This window comes from Marmota flaviventris, chromosome 14 (genome assembly GCF_047511675.1).
Source record: "Marmota flaviventris isolate mMarFla1 chromosome 14, mMarFla1.hap1, whole genome shotgun sequence".
Lineage (NCBI taxonomy): Eukaryota > Metazoa > Chordata > Mammalia > Rodentia > Sciuridae > Marmota > Marmota flaviventris.
Genome location: NC_092511.1, coordinates 30,451,568 through 30,468,143, shown reverse-complemented (window position 1 = coordinate 30,468,143; position 16,576 = coordinate 30,451,568). Strand labels below are relative to the sequence as shown.

Genomic DNA, 16,576 nt, shown 5'->3' with positions numbered 1-16,576 from the left:
GATTCTTTTTCTACACCCAGGTGCTATACTTGTATTTCTACCAGGACTAGCAGAAATCAAAATGCTTTATGAACAGCTACAGTCTAATTCTCTTTTCAACAATCGACGTAGTAATCGGTAAGCTAATAGTTTTCTAGATCCTTAATCATCCATTGCAGTTATCTGCAAATGTGAACAACCAGAAGGGTCATGTTAGAATTCTCGCCCTCTTTAGACTCTGGTGTCACTCTTCAAGTTTATATTTGTTTATGCCAGCTGGAAATGGACAAACCTGTTTGCTCCAGGAAATCAGTTATTCCATCCATCAAAGAAAGATATTTCTCTTCACTTAGCATTATGACTCAGCAAACTTGCATGTAATTCAGTTGCCAAATTCCCCGGAGGAGGAGCAGATGGGGGGACCAGCATTAGTAACAACAAAGAATGCTACCATTTTGAAAGAAAATAATTTTCAACGGGTCCTGTTCTAGCAGCAAGGCACACCAGGCATGCCTCCACATCTAAGGGAAAGCTAGCAAATGAACATACTCCCTAGAAATGTAAGAATGAAATTTTTTAACTTCCATCACAGTTTTTCCCTCTCTCTGATTTAAAAAGTAGGGGTAAGATTTTTCTCTGCTAGTCAGTTTGCTCTAGGTTTGTTATGTGTAGAATATCAATTATTTCTTCTTCTTGACTATTGACTACTGAATTACACTCTAGTACTTTCCTCAAGTTGGTACAAGGTTTTTAGTTCCTAGAACTGAGTATTTTGTAAGGGTCAGAAAGCACTTTCCCATTAGAAGAGCTGGGGACATGTGCAGAAAAGTTGCTCATATGTGAAGTCATATTGTTGGTTTTAATGGAAATTCACCCACGTAACTTAATTTCAGTACTTTGTGCCAGATTATTTAATGTGCTTTTATTTCTTTTCAGATGTGTTATTCACCCTCTTCACTCTTCTTTATCCAGTGAAGAGCAACAGGCTGTATTTGTAAAACCCCCAGTGGGTGTAACCAAGATTATAATTTCTACCAACATTGCTGAGACTTCCATAACCATTGATGATGTTGTCTATGTCATTGATTCTGGGAAAATGAAAGAAAAGAGGTGATGTTACAAAGACTAAAGATTTAGGGTGACAGCTGTTAATAGCTAATGCTAAGATACATAGATTACTATTTTTAAAATACCTTATGAAAACTTTATGTGGATGTGTGAATGATTCTATAGCCAGGATCTTGAATCTTAAAAGTCAAGCATAAAATTCCAAGATTTTTACCTTGGAGACAATCAGTTTTCCTCTCATAGTCTTCATAAGATTTTACTGTATTTAGATGAAAAAGAGTTGAATAAAGAAAATGTATTGGTACTTGATACCATTTAAATCAGCACTAGCTGTGCCCACCAGGGACTCAACTATTCTAGAACACACAGGGCACTGTGTCCTTCTACAGAGGTAAAGTGTAATTCATCTTTTCTGTCCATGTAAAATAATTCAAATTTTTATTTCCCTTTTCTTTATAGATATGATGCCAGCAAAGGGATGGAAAGTCTAGAGGATACTTTTGTATCTCAAGCAAATGCCCTGCAAAGAAAGGGTCGAGCTGGCCGTGTTGCATCTGGGGTCTGCTTCCATTTATTTACTAGCCATCACTACAACCACCAGCTTTTAAAGCAGCAGCTACCAGAAATACAAAGAGTGCCATTGGAACAGCTGTGTCTAAGGTTACATGTTGATTTTTTGTTTTCTGCTTCTAAAAGGTTTCCCACCCTATTTAAGTTCCATGGTTTTCTTTTCCTAATAGAAGATATTTTGCTAAGAATGTACATGGGTGAACTCATTCATTTGCAAAGAAAGAGTTCTTCAGTGTGTCCTTTGACGTTTCTTTCAACTTTCTGCATATAGAGATCTCTTATATTGCAGAGCATGGCCCTAAATAGAGCCCAAGAATACATTTGTAAGTTAGGAAAATTACATCAAGGAATTTCTTCTGGGGTAACAACAATATCAAATTATCCCAGGGAAAAATCTATAGCCTCATTATCAGAGAAAAGTTAATGAAACTTGAAAACACCATTATTTACTTAATGAACAAATATCATAAAACAGGATTTAATGAATGAATGATCAAATTTAATGTTATTGAGACTGGGAAGCCTTTGATTCAACTTTTCTGAAAACTTGCTTGATAATATATGAGAACTGTAAAACTATCCATGCTCTTTGAGCCAGTCATTCCCTTGAGGAAGTATACCCATAAAAAATTACTGAAAGGGGGGAAAAAACTATTCATACAAAACTGTTATAGTTCTTCTTTTCTGTAGCACGTGCATTTTTTTAAAAAGAGAGAGAGAGAGAATTTTTTAATATTTATTTTTTAGTTTTCGGTGGACACAACATCTTTGTTTGTATGTGGTGCTGAGGATCGAACCCAGGCCACACGCATGCCAGGAGAGCACGCTATGGCTTGAGCCACATCCCCAGCCCATAGCACGTGCATTTTGAGAGCCTACTGTTTGCCCAGCACAGGGCTCAGCACTAGGGATACTATAAGATTAAAAAACATTGTGTCAGGGCTGGGGTTGTAGCTCAGTAGTGGTGGAGCACCTGCCTTGCACGGGTAGGCACTGGGTTCAATCCTCAGCACCACTTACAAATAAATAAAAAAAGGTATTGTATCCATCTGCAACTAAAAAAAAAAATATATATATTAAAAGATAAACAAACATTGTGTCCATAGTTAGGCCTTAAGAAATTAGGGGAGTAAGGGGCTGGGAGTATAGTTCGTGGTAGAACACTTGCCAAGTATGCATGAGGCCCTGGGTTCAGTCCCCAGTACTGCAAGAAGAAAATGTTAAGGAAATTGGGGAAGAACTGATGCCATAAACTAAGGTAGTGGCAGTGCAAATGGAGAGGAATGAAGAGATTCAAGAGAACTTTGAAAGTTGATTAACCCATGAGGGAGGGTGAGATAAGGGGCAAATGTAAGTGTATTTCTGTCAATGCATGTCTTAAAATGAAATACCTCATTTGGGAAAAAACTGAGTACCAAGTACATACACACTAATAATTATCTAAGTGTATTTTGTTTTCTTTTTTCAGAATTAAAATTTTAGAGATGTTTAGCACTCATAATCTGCAATCTGTGTTCTCTCGGCTCATTGAACCTCCACATGCTGATTCTCTCCGTGCCTCAAAAATACGATTACGAGACTTGGGAGCATTAACTCTAGATGAAAAATTGACCCCTCTAGGATATCATTTGGCCTCTCTGCCTGTGGATGTGAGAATCGGCAAACTGATGCTATTTGGGTCTATCTTCCGCTGTTTGGATCCTGCTCTCACCATTGCTGCCAGCTTGGCCTTTAAATCACCTTTTGTAAGTAAACAACATTCTTGTACAGTTTATGCCATGGGTCTCTAAGCGGATCCTGAGAGCATCAGGGGTGTGAACCCCCTAAAATCTTACATATTGGATATGAATTTTTTAGGGACACACAGTCAGTATGAACTTTGTAAATAGGACTTCCCATTGCCTATTTCTCAAATCATCTCAATACAGTCACTGTTTTCTTTCATTGGGAATTTAGAAAGACTCATTAGAAATGCTAATGTCATTCTTAGCCAAAACTGAGTACCCATCCTTTGTTGGACTCTCTAAATATGATATTAATGTAATCATTTACCCACTGAATTACCTAAGAAAGAAGGAATTTTACTTTCAAATAGAAAATAAAATTTTAGCCAGTCACGGTGGCACATACCTGCAATCCCAGACACTTGGGAGGCCAAGGCAGGAAGATCCCAAGTTCAAAGGGCTGGGGATATAACTCTTTGGTAAAGCACCCCTTGGTTCAGTACCCAGTACCAAAAAATAGAGAGAGAAAGAAAAAATTTTATTGTTGCTGTTATGTTACCTGTAAAGTTATTCAGATGTACGAAAATTTGAGAGAAGTACTAGAGATGGTTTCTAATGATTTTCAATGGTGTCACAGCTACAGCCTTGGTTTAGCTTGTCATGAGGAACTACTGCAGCTTACGCTGGTGTCTTCAGAGCCTGATAAAGAAAGAATTCATAGGAGAGTGGAAAGCAGTGAAAATTTACTTCTCTGCTTATTTTACAAATTTGTAGAAAAAAAGGAAGTTCTGTGAACATTATTGAAAATATTACTTATGGGTAGAGAAGCAGGAGAGACTCACAATATAAAAGATGAAAAAAAAATATAAAAAAAGAGCTTTCTCAGCATGTACAAGGCCCTGGGTTCAATCTCCTGTACCCAAAAAGAAAAGGAACAACAACAACAAAAAGATTGAATTGCTCTTTGATGACTCTTGCTACTTGGAACTAAAAGACCCAGAAGAGCTTATTTTGGGTGGGTGGACAGACTCACAGGAAAGAAAAGACCATTAGCTTGCCAGTTACTGCCATACTTGCTTTTAACCAGCTGACCCACAGAGTATGCTTTGTTCCACACAAAATGCTAGCCCCAGGCAGCTGACTTCAGCTATAGGAAAGTGCCATTTGAAACCTCAGATGAGGACTGGGGTTGTAGCTCTGTGGTAGAGTGCTCACCTCGCATGGGCAAGGTCCTGGGTTCCATCCTCAGCACCACATAAAAACAAATAAATAATTAAAGATACCAAAAAAAAAAACCCTCAGATGAAACATGTCCTTCAAATCGTTTTCCTCACTTAGGTGTCTCCCTGGGATAAAAAAGAAGAAGCCAACCAGAAAAAACTGGAATTTGCATTTGCAAACAGTGACTATCTGGCCCTTCTGCAAGCATACAAGGTAAGTACTTAACCAAATAGCTTTGGTTACCAGAGTTGGCACTAAAAACAAAGTGAGTTCAGTTTGATTTTTCTCCACAATTTAGGGGTGGCAACTGAGTACAAAAGAAGGTGGGCGTGCAAGTTATAATTACTGCAGACAAAACTTCTTGTCAGGAAGAGTTCTGCAGGTGAGTTGTTTCTGTGACAGTTTGTTTTCATTCATCTTCCAAACACTATAGTTGCTCGCCAGAGGGCATTGCAACTTTATCTCCCTTGTCCTGTCTTGACATCAAAAATGTTATTTCTGGAATATGCTTAGCTTTCCCAGCTACATAAAATGGACTCCTAAACTATGACATCAGTCTTCTGTGCTTAAACTTTCAACTGACCTGTTTCTCCCTGGAGGTCACCTCTTCTGAATATAGAAGATAGAATAGAATATTGGCACAGTGGAAGTAACTGCTTAGTAGGAGTCAGTTTTCTTATAATTATACCAGGCACTCTTTACCCGGATCTGTAAATCCCAGAAACTGCATGTGAAATTGTGTGCTTGTACTTATGTGCATTATTCTGGGGGAGAGATCATAGTTTGCATCAGATGCTGAAAGGGGTGTGTGACCATCTCCAACCCCGTACTCTCTCCCCCAAATTGAAGAACTAATACTGATAGATTTTCTTTATTAGTTTTTCTTATGTCTATCAGAACCTACTGTGTCAATAATGAGTATTCAAGAGAGAGGTTTATTGTATTCTGTGTAATAACAGACAGGACTTCTGCCCACTGTTGTGACACTGTGTAGGCATCCTCCCAAAGTGGTACGAGAAGCCAAAATAATGATGGTGCATGTCTCTTTAAAGCATTTGTTTTACTGAAAATATTTGGGGGCTAGAGAAGGGGAAAGACTTTTATAGTAAATACTGATGTATCGTGGAATAGAACCAGTGTTCCTAGTACTTGCCACTACCTGACATCTGTTTATGTATTTCTGTCAGGTAAGTTCCATCAGACCATAGATCTTATCTTTTGTTCAGATTGTATCCCCAGTACCTAAAACAATGCTTAGCACATAGTTGGTATTTACTAAAGATAGATTGGAGGGCTGGGGATGTGGCTCAGTGGTAAAGTGCTTGCCTGGCATGCATGAGGCCCTGGGTTCAAATCCCCCAGCACCCAAAAAAAAAAAAAAAAAAGATTCGTTGGATAAATGCATAAATGAGTGAATTTGGTTATTAAAGATGAAGTAAGAGTCAAGGCTATCCCAGTATTTGCCTTCATTCCCTTCTGCCTTTAAGTGTACTATGAAGAGAGATTTTTGAGACGACAAGGGCTTTATCTTTATTTTGAGTACTTCAAAACCAATGGTTTTCAATCCTGAATGCATATTAGATTCACCTGAGGAGACTGATTAAATGTTCAGTTTCTACGTAGGCCCATGAAATCTGGACATCTAGGGCAATTAAACTTGGTCTCCTATTGTCATTATTGTTGTTCAGTTCACTGTGTAACTCAACATGCACCAGGGTTGAGAACCACTGATCTAAAAGGGTATGTGTAGTGTGTATGCATATGTGTGATAAAAATTATGGTATTTCTTTTAAATTACATTTCTTAACTAAATTATTCTTTTTCTTCAGGCTATATGTATATTTTGCTGTAATCTGTAAGGTCAGTTTTTCCCTCTTCAGCTTAGATTAAAAACTTTTTTTAGAACTCAGGGCATGCTACCACTGAGCTACATTCCCAACACTTTTTATTTTTTATTTTGAGATGAGGTTTCACTAAGTTGCTCAGGCTGGTCTCAAACCTGTGATGCTCCTGCCTTCAGCCTCCTGAGTAGCTGGGAGAAGAAGGATTTGGAAATGGCCACGGCACATGACTGATTGTAGAATTTTTATAAGATCTCAATGAAAACATGGTGGTAAAATGGAGACTAGTATATTTAATTCCTAGTCATATTTTGCCATGTTATCCATGTGTACTTGAGACACTACAAGAAAATGCTTAAATTGTCATCAAGAGACAGGGTTGGATTGCCTAGTTTTCACTTTTTTGGATTATCTCCTTCTCTAGTGTCAGATATGTAACTTATAAAAAAAATTTTTTTTCGGCACTGGGGATTGAACCCAGGGTTCATACATGCTAAGTAAGTTATAAAAAGGAGTGTTCAAATCTAAAACATTTAATAATGTCCCATTCCTAAGAACTAATGTGAGCCAGCAAGATCACAGGTAGGAGAAAGAGAAAGTTCTGAAGAATTTCCTTAAGAGAATCATTAGCCACTCTAGGCACAGTTAAGGAACTGACATGAAGACATGAACAGAAATGCAAGCAGAAGAAAACTAGATAGTAGACAGTGCCCCAAGCAAAATAAACTACATTTTTTAATTGTCCTAAGAATTTTCAGAAAAAATAAGACCACCTCCACCTCCAGTGAACATGTTTAAAAATATAGTTAAATAAATGATCCATGGGTTTTCTGATATTTTTGAATGTCCATGTAGCTCTCAGCTCTGTCTGCTAGTTTGTATAAGTTTGCTACCCACCAAAGTTATACATTTGTGTGGTCTCATTGTTGTAAGTCTGGACACCCCCTTTGCTATGCTGATGCCCTTTCTTAAAGGTGTTTCCACTTCTTTCAGGAAATGGCCAGCCTCAAACGACAATTCACTGAACTATTATCGGATATAGGGTTTGTAAAGGAGGGACTCAGAGCAAGGGAAATTGAGAAAAGGGCCCAAGGAGGAGATGGTGTCCTAGATGCCACAGGAGAAGAGGTAAAGAATGTGTAGTTACTTCATATTTCTAATTAATTAGCTCATGAGTAAAATATGAACTCCAGAATACTTGGTGAACATTCTTCTTCACTTAAGTCCTATAAACAGGAGGTTAGTGGCATTCTTGATTTTCTTCTTTCCCGAAGTGTGGCAGCTAACACTGGTTAGAACAGGATGCTTTTTCTGTTCATTGTTGCTTTTTGGGGGTGGGGATCGGGGGGCTGGGTATTGAACCTTGTACATGAAAGGCAAGCATTCTACCAACTGAGCTATATCCCCAGCCGATACAGTAGTTCTTAATTCATGAAAGTACAGTAGACTTCCAGTAATATTTCTCAAATCAGGGCAGACTTTTTCCAACCAAGGATGGTCCTATAATTATAGGAAGAGTACTTCTTCAAGATGAACTTGATGTTCTTCTATGCTAGAGATTCTAAACATCTCATGAACCAGATGGAATCTCTCCATCTGAAACAGTGGAATCTCTCCACTGATACTTAACACTGGCCTTTTTAAAATAATAACAACAACAACAATAACCTCACATCACAATCAGGAACACTGGTTTTATAACTGCTTTGCAGTGATCTAGAGAGTCATTATGGGCTCCTTGAAGTGGCTGCTGTGTGACTATGAGTCAGAAGGTTTACTTTTTTCTTAGACAAATTTTTTTAGCAAAGAAATAGAAATTAGATGTTTTTTTGTTTGTTTGCTTAAGATAGAGATCACATGAAATATAATCATAAATTCCAGGTAGAAGTAGCCATATTACTTGGTAAAATTTCTTGTATGATTAATATTGTATTTTTCTTCTAGGCAAACTCAAATGCTGAGAACCCCAAGCTGATATCAGCAATGCTATGTGCTGCTCTTTATCCAAATGTAGTGCAGGTAAAACATTTTTCCTGGATCCTTCCATTTCTTATTTGATTTGTAACCAGGGGATAAACTTAAAATATGCTCATCAATCATCTTAAAGAGATACACACACACAGCTCATATATATTTGATATACATTTCCAATTCTTTAATTCTCCCCGACTGTATAGATATATCATTCAGGGATACATTTATTATGTAAAATGAGGAGCCTTTTTTGTGTGGTGCTTGGAATAGAACCTAGGGTCTCCTGCATGCTAGGCAGACACTTTACCACTGAACTATATCCCCAGTGAGTCAGTCCTTTTTTTTTTTTTTTTTTCTGAATCATGATCTCCCTAAGTTTTTCAGGCTGGCCTCAAACTTGGAATCCTCTTGTCTTGCTTCCCAAGTAGCTGAGATTACAGGGTATACCACTGTGCCCAGATAATAAAGTACCTTTTTAATTCTTCTGACATATTATTACATTCCAGAAATTAGAGTGAACATAAATAACATAAACGTCACTTCTCTAGCCAACCTATATGTAATTAACCTTCTCTGTTAGGTAGAAACTTGATTCTACTGTAGTTTTCTTTATGCTTTCTACTCTGGACTAAAATTAGAGAACAAATCACACAAATCTGTGCTTTGCCAGAGACCACTCATGGTCAGCCTTCTGGAAACCCTCCCTGGGTGTGCTTTTGGACTTTTACCTGAGTTTTGATTTTCTAGCTCTAACAAGGGACAATTTTAAAGTTAGAAAGAATGAAGTGAATGTGGCAGGGTACTGAATTAAGACCCTAGCTTTTTGTTAATGTTCAATTGAAATCTGCTGATTGATTTATGGCTTATTTTCTGCTTAGCATTTGCATGCTTTTTGAACTGTTGAAATGTGCTGTAAAAAATCATTTGGGGGCTGGGATTGTAGTTCAGTGGTAGAATACTTGCCTAGCATGTGTGAGGCACTGGGTTTGATTCTTAGCACCGCATATAAATAATAAACAAATAAAATAAAGATCCATCAACAACCAATAAAAAATTTTTCTTAAAAATCATTTGGAGGGCTGGGGATGTGGCTCAAGTGGTAGCGCGCTCGCCTGGCATGCGTGCGGCCCGGGTTCGATCCTCAGCACCACATACAAACAATGGTGTTGTGTCCGCCGATAACTAAAAAATAAATATTAAAAAAAATTCTAAAAAAAAAAAAAAATCATTTGGATATGCACAAGGTCCTAGCTTAGGTCCCAGCACTGCCCCCCACTCCTCTCAGCCCGCCCCCAGCCAAAAAAAGAAAATCATTTGGATATATGTCTGCTGCTTTTGATATTATACTATGGCTATGTAAGGTGCTACCCTTGGAGTAAACTGGGTGAGCACAAAGAATACTCTGCACTTTTATTTATTTATTTGTTTGTTTGTTTGTTTGTTTGTTTATATATATGTGGTGCTGAAGATCAAACCAGGGCCTCGCACATGCTAGGTGAGCGCTCTATTACTAAGCCACAACCCCAGCCAAATACTCTGTACTTAGGCAACTTTCGATGAATCTAAAGTTATTTCAAAATGTAAATAGTTTTTTAAAAGAAAGTGAGAAAAACTCATATGGAGACTTAAAAGTATAGAAGCAAAATCCCTGGCCAGGCATGGTAGCGCACACCTATAATCCCAGCAGCTAAGGAGGTTGAGGCAGGAAGATCACAAGTTCAAAGCCAGCCTCAGCAACTTAGCAAGACCCTGTCTCAAAATAAAAAATAAAAAGGGCTGGGGAATGTAGCTCTGTGGTTAAGTGCCCCTGGATTCAATCCCTGGTGCCAAGAAAAAAGAAAAAAAACCTGAATATGCTATAAGAAATTTTAGGTGATGATCATCAATAAGACTGGAAAAAAGACCTAATACAATCTAATAGGAAAGTAGGCAAAGGACAGGAAAGAACATACAATGCATACACAAAAATAATATTCAGCCTATCGCTGTGGCGCATGCCTGTAATCCTGGTGATTTGAGAGGCTGAGACAAGAGGATCATGAGTTCAGAACCAGCCTCAGCAACGTCAAGGCACTAAGCAACTCAGTGTCTCTAAATAAAATACAAAATAGGGCTGGGGATATGGCTTAGTGGTCAAGTGCCCCTGAGTTCAATCTCTGGTACCCCTCCCCCCCAATAAAAACAACATTTAACGTTAGCATGGAGAAATCCAAGTTAAAAGTGGCACATGGTGGTACACATCTGTAATCCCAGTTACTCAGGAAGCTGAAACAGGAGGATCACAAATTCGTGGCTAGCCTGGGCACATGGGGATGTAACTCATGCATAAGGTCCTGGGTTCTAGCCCCAGTACTGCAAAAAAATAAAAATGCAGATTAAAACAACAAAGAAGCCAGGTGTGATTGTGTCTACCTATAACTCCACCTACTTGAGAGTGAGACAGGAGAATGGCAAGTTCAAGGCCAGCCCGGGCAACTTATTGAGACCCTATCTCAAAATAAAAATTAAAAAGGACTGGGGATATATATAGTTCAATGGTCAAGATCCCAGATTCAATCCTTGTACCACAAAAATAAATAAGTTAAAAAAAAAAAAAACAGAGATACCTTTTTTGCACTTTTCAAATTGGCAAAATTTATAAAAAAAAAAAAAACAAACTTAAACACTGTGCTGTCATAAGTCCCTCAACAACCTCTTTCTCTCTGAGTGGGAATAAAATTTTATATACCCTTCTTAGATAGAAGTTTCATTTCTGGAGCTTACTATTAGAAAATAGTTGCAGATATGCACAAAAATAAAACTAAAGAATGTTCATTCAGCATACAATCTAAATTTCCAATTAAAGGAAATGTATTAGTGATACTATAATTTCTTTTTTTTAAATATTTTATTTTTTAGGTGTAGATAGACACAACACAATGCCTTTATTTTTATGTGGTATAATCCTTGAGGATTACATCTTAGGAAAATATTTAACAACGTGGAAAAATGGTTTCCATCTATTAAGTAGGAAAAGATCCTATTTTAGTTTCAATACATGTGTATCTTTTTATTGATATTATTTTGTGCCTATGGTTTTCTATATATAAACATAAATCTAGCAGAGAAAAATAAAATATTTATCAGTAATGCTAGTTATTTCTTAATCATGTAGTTAGATATTTTTCTTATGTATTTTTACAGTAAACATTATTTTGTAAAAAAATTAATTTTATGTGTGTATATAAAATCAGATTTTCAATATTTTATTTTATGTATTTTTTAATATTTTTATTTTATTTTTATGTGGTGCTGAAGACCAAACCCAGGGCCTTGCACATGCTAGGCAAGTGCTCTACCGCTGAGTCACAACCCCAGCCCCCAGATTTTCAATATTTATTATTATTTTTTTTTTTTAAGAGAGAGAGAATTTTAATATTTATTTATTTTTTTTTTAGTTTTTCAGTGGACACAACATCTTTGTTTGTATGTGGTGCTGAGGATCGAACCCGGGCCGCACGCATGCCAGGCGAGCATGCTACCGCTTGAGCCATATCCCCAGCCCTTTCAATATTTTAAATGAAATAATCTATAGAATTTTTTTGTTCTGAAAGAAATTTATTTAGAAATGTTATATTGGGATTGAGATAATACTCCGTTTTCTGCTCCAGTGTCACCAGCTGGATCTCTGTGCCTGGTAGCCAATACAGACCCAAGGTGCCAGGCACAGTGTCATGGTCCTAAGCTACTAAGGAGGCTGGGGCAGGAATATATCATGAGCCCATGAGTTCAAGGCCAGCCTGGGCAACACAATGACACTGCCTCAAAGAAACGAAAAAGAATCTTCTTTTGGGACTGAAGATGTAGCTTGGTGGTAAAACACTTATCTAGCATTGAGGCCCTGGGTCCCATCCCCAGCACCTAAAATAAAAAGCTGCAGACCCTAAAATATCAACATAGTTTATCCCCATGTGGCTGTTCTGTGATAGAAATCCTCAAAGCTACTGTACATACCACGAAGTGGTAGCTATCAATCAATCAATAAATAAATAAGCAAACAAACAAACAAGCAAGCTAAACTGTTTTCAAAAGGAAACAAAGAAATGAAAGAATGGCAAAGCTATTCAAACAAGACTGGTTTATATGGAGGGACATGCCCTACAATAAAAGTATGTATATTACAATCTCTTTTGACAAATATTTGTTGTTCAGGTGAAGACCCCGGAAGGAAAATTTCAGAAGACCAGTAGTGGTGCTGTCAGAATGCAACCAAAATCAGCTGAGTTGAAGTTTGTGACAAAGAATGATGGATATGTACACATTCACCCTTCCTCTGTGAACTATCAGGTCAGAATGGTGGTGCATACTTATATTTATTTATGGCAGGTCCTAAGTGAGAAACAGTCCCTTAAATCAGGCATACCTTGTTTAATCACTGATAGTGTCCCCAGCCATACCACTGACTTAAAGAAGGTTGAATAATTATAAACAGACTAGCAATGGGACTATTTCTGGAAAACCTTTTTCTGTTTCAAGAAAATTTTACTGGCTACAAACGAAACAAAACAAAACCCCTCAAGTCTGCTTTCAAATATAAAATTGTTTCTCTGAATTGGTGATTTAAGAAGTCATGAGTGGGCTGGGGTTGTGGCTCAGTGGTGGAGCGCTTGCCTAGCATGCATGAGGCACTGGGTTTGATCCTCAATACCACATAAAAATAAATAAATAAAAATAAAAAAGGTATTGTATCCCTCTACAACAAAAAATAATAATAAAAAAAAGTTATGAGCACCAGACAAGATGATATACCCCTGTAATCCTAGCTACTTTGGATGCTGAATGAGGAAGATTGCATGTCTGAGGCCAGCCTCAGCAATTTAGCAAGACCCTGTCTCAAAAAGTATAAAGGTGGCTGTGGATGTAGCTCAGTGTAGAGCACCCCTGGGTTCAATCCCCAATACCCTAAAAAAATTAATTTAAAAAAATCACCTTTGAATTCTGGCACGGGGCTTCACGCCTATAATCCCAGTGGCTCAGGAGACTGAGGCAGGAGGATTGTGAGTTCAGAGCACTAAGCAACTCAGTGAGACCCTGTCTCTAAATAAAATACAAAATAGGGCTGAGGATATGGCTCAGTGGTCAGGTGCCCCTGAGTTCAATCCCCAGTACCACCACAAAAAAAAAAAAAAAATTCCTTTTGAACACAGAAAGTTTGGGTTTCAGTTTTCTGGTTTTGTTTCTTGTGCTGGGCAAGGTTCTACTAGTGAGTTCCCCGCAACCCTGAACACAAAAAGTTTGAGGTCCAAATGAAGTTGGCAAGTAGGTAATTGCACATATAATCCTGGAGCTCAGAGAAAAGGTGCAGGCTAGATATAAATTGGGGTATAATTAATGAACAAGCAGTATTTAAATCCATGGGACTGGAGGGATGCTCCTTACATTGCCAGTGACATCACTGTTGTCATTTGAGATTTTATGTTATAGGTCAGACACTTTGACAGCCCCTATCTGTTGTACCATGAGAAAATCAAAACAAGTCGGATATTCATCCGTGACTGCAGCATGGTATCTGTGTACCCACTGGTCTTGTTTGGAGGAGGCCAAGTGAATGTGCAGCTTCAAAGAGGAGAGTTCGTGGTCTCCTTGGATGATGGCTGGATCCGTTTTGTAGCTGCTTCTCATCAGGTAAAGAGATAATTGGTCTGTTGTTCTTGAGGCTCAGGCTATAAGGGTTTTTGATATTTGGAGTACAGAAGTTCATTTAGGAACCAAGAACAGCAAAGCTAATTAAAAGTAAACGATGAGTCTGCCATGGGACATGAGGCAGGCAGGAGTGAAGCAGGGTTGCAGAAGACTGTGGGTTCAATACCCAACTACACACACACACACACACAAAAGGAAGGAAATGGGTGAAATGAAAACATTTTACATTAATATATTTTATTTAACCTAATACATCCAAAATGTTTTCATTTCAACATGTAATTAATTTAAAGATCTATTGAAATATTGTACATCTTCTTTCCATACAATGTCTTTGAAATCTGGTTTGTATTTTATACTCTCAGTGTATCTCAATTTGGACCAGCCACATTTCATGTGACCACATTTCATGTAGTCATCTATTCATGTAGGTGAAGGGGGCCAAGGGGGCCAAGCAAGGTTGGTTTGATTCAGCAGTTCAATCATGACAAAAACCTAGCTATCCTTGTAGTACAGGCCTTATTATAACATCCTGGCTGCAATAGCTTCTTGCTTCACTCTGTACAGCATACCATCTAGAAAAGGAAACAGAATCTTCTTGTTTCCATCATAGCTTCCTTCCTAAACCAATTGCTGTAACCAAAGGGATGTACTAGCTTTGAAGGCCTGAAGTACCTGAGCTACTCACTCTGGCAAGTTTCACAGCATGAACCCCAGGGTCCAAATGGCAGAGTTGATGCAGTGGGAAGGGGCAAAACAGATGTTGAGAAGACATCTAAGTGCCCCTACAACATCAGCATGAGTACAATGTCATAAAAGCATAATGTATCCCAAAACTTGCTTAATATCTGCTATTTTTAATTTTTCATTTTAATTCTCCATTTTTCTGCTTCTCATGAGACAAAGGGTAAAAGTCAACCATGCTTTAACAGTGGAGAATACTTTATAAGCACCATATTTCCAGAATTAACCTTTCCTTAAAATGAGACATGATATTTTTTATAATGGACCCCATTTTGTACATTACAAAATGAAAATGTGTTTAGATTGTTTTCATCCTCATGGAGTTAAAAATTAATATCAGAAGCCTAAGTAATGGTGACCATAATTGAACTATTTCCTTCTGATAGCCTGTCCTCTCCTATTGCTCCAAGCACTGCTTATATTGCGGCTTTCATTGTATATAGGTGGCTGAATTAGTAAAGGAACTTCGTTGTGAACTTGACCAGCTCCTCCAGGATAAAATTAAAAACCCAAGCATAGATTTGTGTACCTGTCCTAGAGGCTCCCGGATCATCAGCACAATTGTGAAACTTGTCACCACACAATAAAGACTAGTCTAAGAGTGCTTGCTCCTCACCTGCCTCTTGCTTACCTGGAAAGTCACAGCAGCACTTCTACCTCGGACTGAAGACCTGAGCTGGGGCTGGCCCTGCGCAGGGGCAAGGGCCTGCAGTGCCAAGCCAGCCATGGTCACTTGCCGAAGGGACATTTCCACACTTTGTACTTCCAACAAAGTGGGGACACTCCCAGCACAATTTGGAGTGTCAATGGTGAGAGAGTCTAAACCCAGCTTGCCAGTGTTTTTCTCTGTGACTATTTGGGAGTGAGTGAAATTCACCTGATAACACAAAAGTGAATGTTTAATACAATTCTCTTTTAATCTGTGTATTATTTTTCTTCTGCTTTTTAATCATGTATGTCTTATATTCTTTTCTCCTATTTTTTATTGGGCATGAGGAGAAATAGTCGGTTTTTTTGTTTTTCCTTGTCATAATAAAGGCTCAATTGAGGAAGTTAGAACAAAGAAGGAAAAACAAACAAATAAAAATCATGTGAGCAAGAAAAATAAAAACTTCATTTTACGCTGTTGGCTACTGATTTACTCACTTACTTGATTTGCAAGAGGGTTTTATTTTTAATCATTAAAGGTCACCTTAAAAAAACAAATTTAACTCAGGAGGCTTAAGGCAACCTAGTTAGACCTTGTCTCAAAAAATAAAAATTGTTTTAAAAGGTGTGGGTGATGGTGGTTGGGGGTGTAGCTGAGTGGTATAGCACTTGCCTACCAGTACCTCAAAAAGGAAAAAGAAAAAAGAATTTAATGAGTTTTGTGTGGGGACTAAAATGCAAGCTGATGTTATCTATGATGCTCCTATTTAAAACAGGACAGTCCCTAGTGTCTTCACTCTTAACTTCTCCATTTAGGAATTTCTGCTGTCTTGTAAACTCACTCAGACCCAATGGCTATATTTCACATTCCCCAAATGAGAATTTTTAAAGTTTTTCAAAGCAGAGTTGACAAGTAGCTCATGGAAAGGTTGCCACGCTAGTGTCACATTTATAGCTGTAAAATTGCCTTCTGTGAGATTACTTATTTTCAACCACCAGTTAGGTTAATGGGGCACTGGCATTTTGAAAAACGTAAATACATTTACATTTTCCCTGGACATTTATCCATGTGGCCAGGAAAGATCCCAAAGAGCTGAGTGGAAAAATATTGTTTAGACCTCAGGA

General features: G+C 37.9%; 1 protein-coding gene across 4 annotated transcripts in view; it reads left to right on the top strand.

The window, feature by feature from the left end:
• The window catches only part of Dhx57 (DExH-box helicase 57), a 47,519-nt gene extending 31,590 nt beyond the window's left edge, over positions 1–15,929 (top strand). For all 4 annotated transcript variants that reach the window (XM_071601512.1, XM_027934566.2, XM_071601511.1 and 1 more), the window contains 11 exons: positions 21–117; positions 916–1,089; positions 1,507–1,707; positions 3,086–3,362; positions 4,680–4,775; positions 4,861–4,944; positions 7,397–7,531; positions 8,348–8,422; positions 12,569–12,703; positions 13,841–14,041; positions 15,247–15,929. In XM_071601512.1, coding sequence (XP_071457613.1) covers positions 21–117; positions 916–1,089; positions 1,507–1,707; positions 3,086–3,362; positions 4,680–4,775; positions 4,861–4,944; positions 7,397–7,531; positions 8,348–8,422; positions 12,569–12,703; positions 13,841–14,041; positions 15,247–15,390 — 1,619 coding nt within the window. In that variant the 3' untranslated portion in view covers positions 15,391–15,929. The remainder of the gene's footprint in view (positions 1–20; positions 118–915; positions 1,090–1,506; positions 1,708–3,085; positions 3,363–4,679; positions 4,776–4,860; positions 4,945–7,396; positions 7,532–8,347; positions 8,423–12,568; positions 12,704–13,840; positions 14,042–15,246) is intronic.
• The last annotated feature ends 647 nt before the right edge of the window (positions 15,930–16,576 follow it).